The 566-nt window shown below is 43.8% G+C and overlaps 1 protein-coding gene across 1 annotated transcript in view; it reads right to left on the bottom strand.

Annotated features, from left to right (window-relative positions):
- Positions 1–6: 6 nt before the first annotated feature.
- The window catches only part of LOC112076478 (actin filament-associated protein 1-like 1), a gene marked incomplete at its 5' end in the record, with an annotated part of 1,770 nt that continues 1,210 nt past the window's right edge, over positions 7–566 (bottom strand). The window contains one exon of the mRNA XM_024143245.1: positions 7–260. Within this exon, the coding sequence (XP_023999013.1) occupies positions 234–260 (27 nt within the window). The remainder of the gene's footprint in view (positions 261–566) is intronic.

The following is a 566-nucleotide window of genomic DNA, read 5'->3' as shown; positions in this document are numbered from 1 at the left end:
AAATCACTGAGTTTTCCTTCCATGTCCATTGTCTTCCATTCCTGTTCTATGGAACATTCTTAGATCTCTCAATGTCCCTTTCTCTGTCGTTTATCAAGGTAAATTCATATCCTTTCTGTACACTGGCTCAATGTCCTGAATACCTGTCCATTTCTCTACAACAATCTAAACAACACATCCTCTCTCTGATATGCCTCCAATCATCTCCAGTCTTGCTTTAACATCCTTATGCCCTAAGCGCATTTCTTCGACTCCCATTCCTGCAAAGAAAATCAACAGTTAAATATGTTTGTGTATTACACTTTAAGTGTATTACACGCACACACACGCACACACACGCTGAGTTCTCCACTGTGAGTTCTCCACTGTGAGTTCTCCACTGTGAGTTCTCCACTGTGAGTTCTCCACAGTGAGTTCTCCACTGTGAGTTCTCCACTGTCAGTTCTCCACTGTCAGTTCTCCACTGTCAGTTCTCCACTGTCAGTTCTCCACTGTCAGTTCTCCTCTGTCAGTTCTCCTCTGTCAGTTCTCCTCTGTCAGTTCTCCTCTGTCAGTTCTCCTCTGTC

This window comes from Salvelinus sp. IW2-2015, unplaced genomic scaffold (genome assembly GCF_002910315.2).
Source record: "Salvelinus sp. IW2-2015 unplaced genomic scaffold, ASM291031v2 Un_scaffold3780, whole genome shotgun sequence".
Lineage (NCBI taxonomy): Eukaryota > Metazoa > Chordata > Actinopteri > Salmoniformes > Salmonidae > Salvelinus > Salvelinus sp. IW2-2015.
Note: the sequence above shows the minus strand (reverse complement) of the source record. Positions and strands in the feature narration are given on the sequence as shown.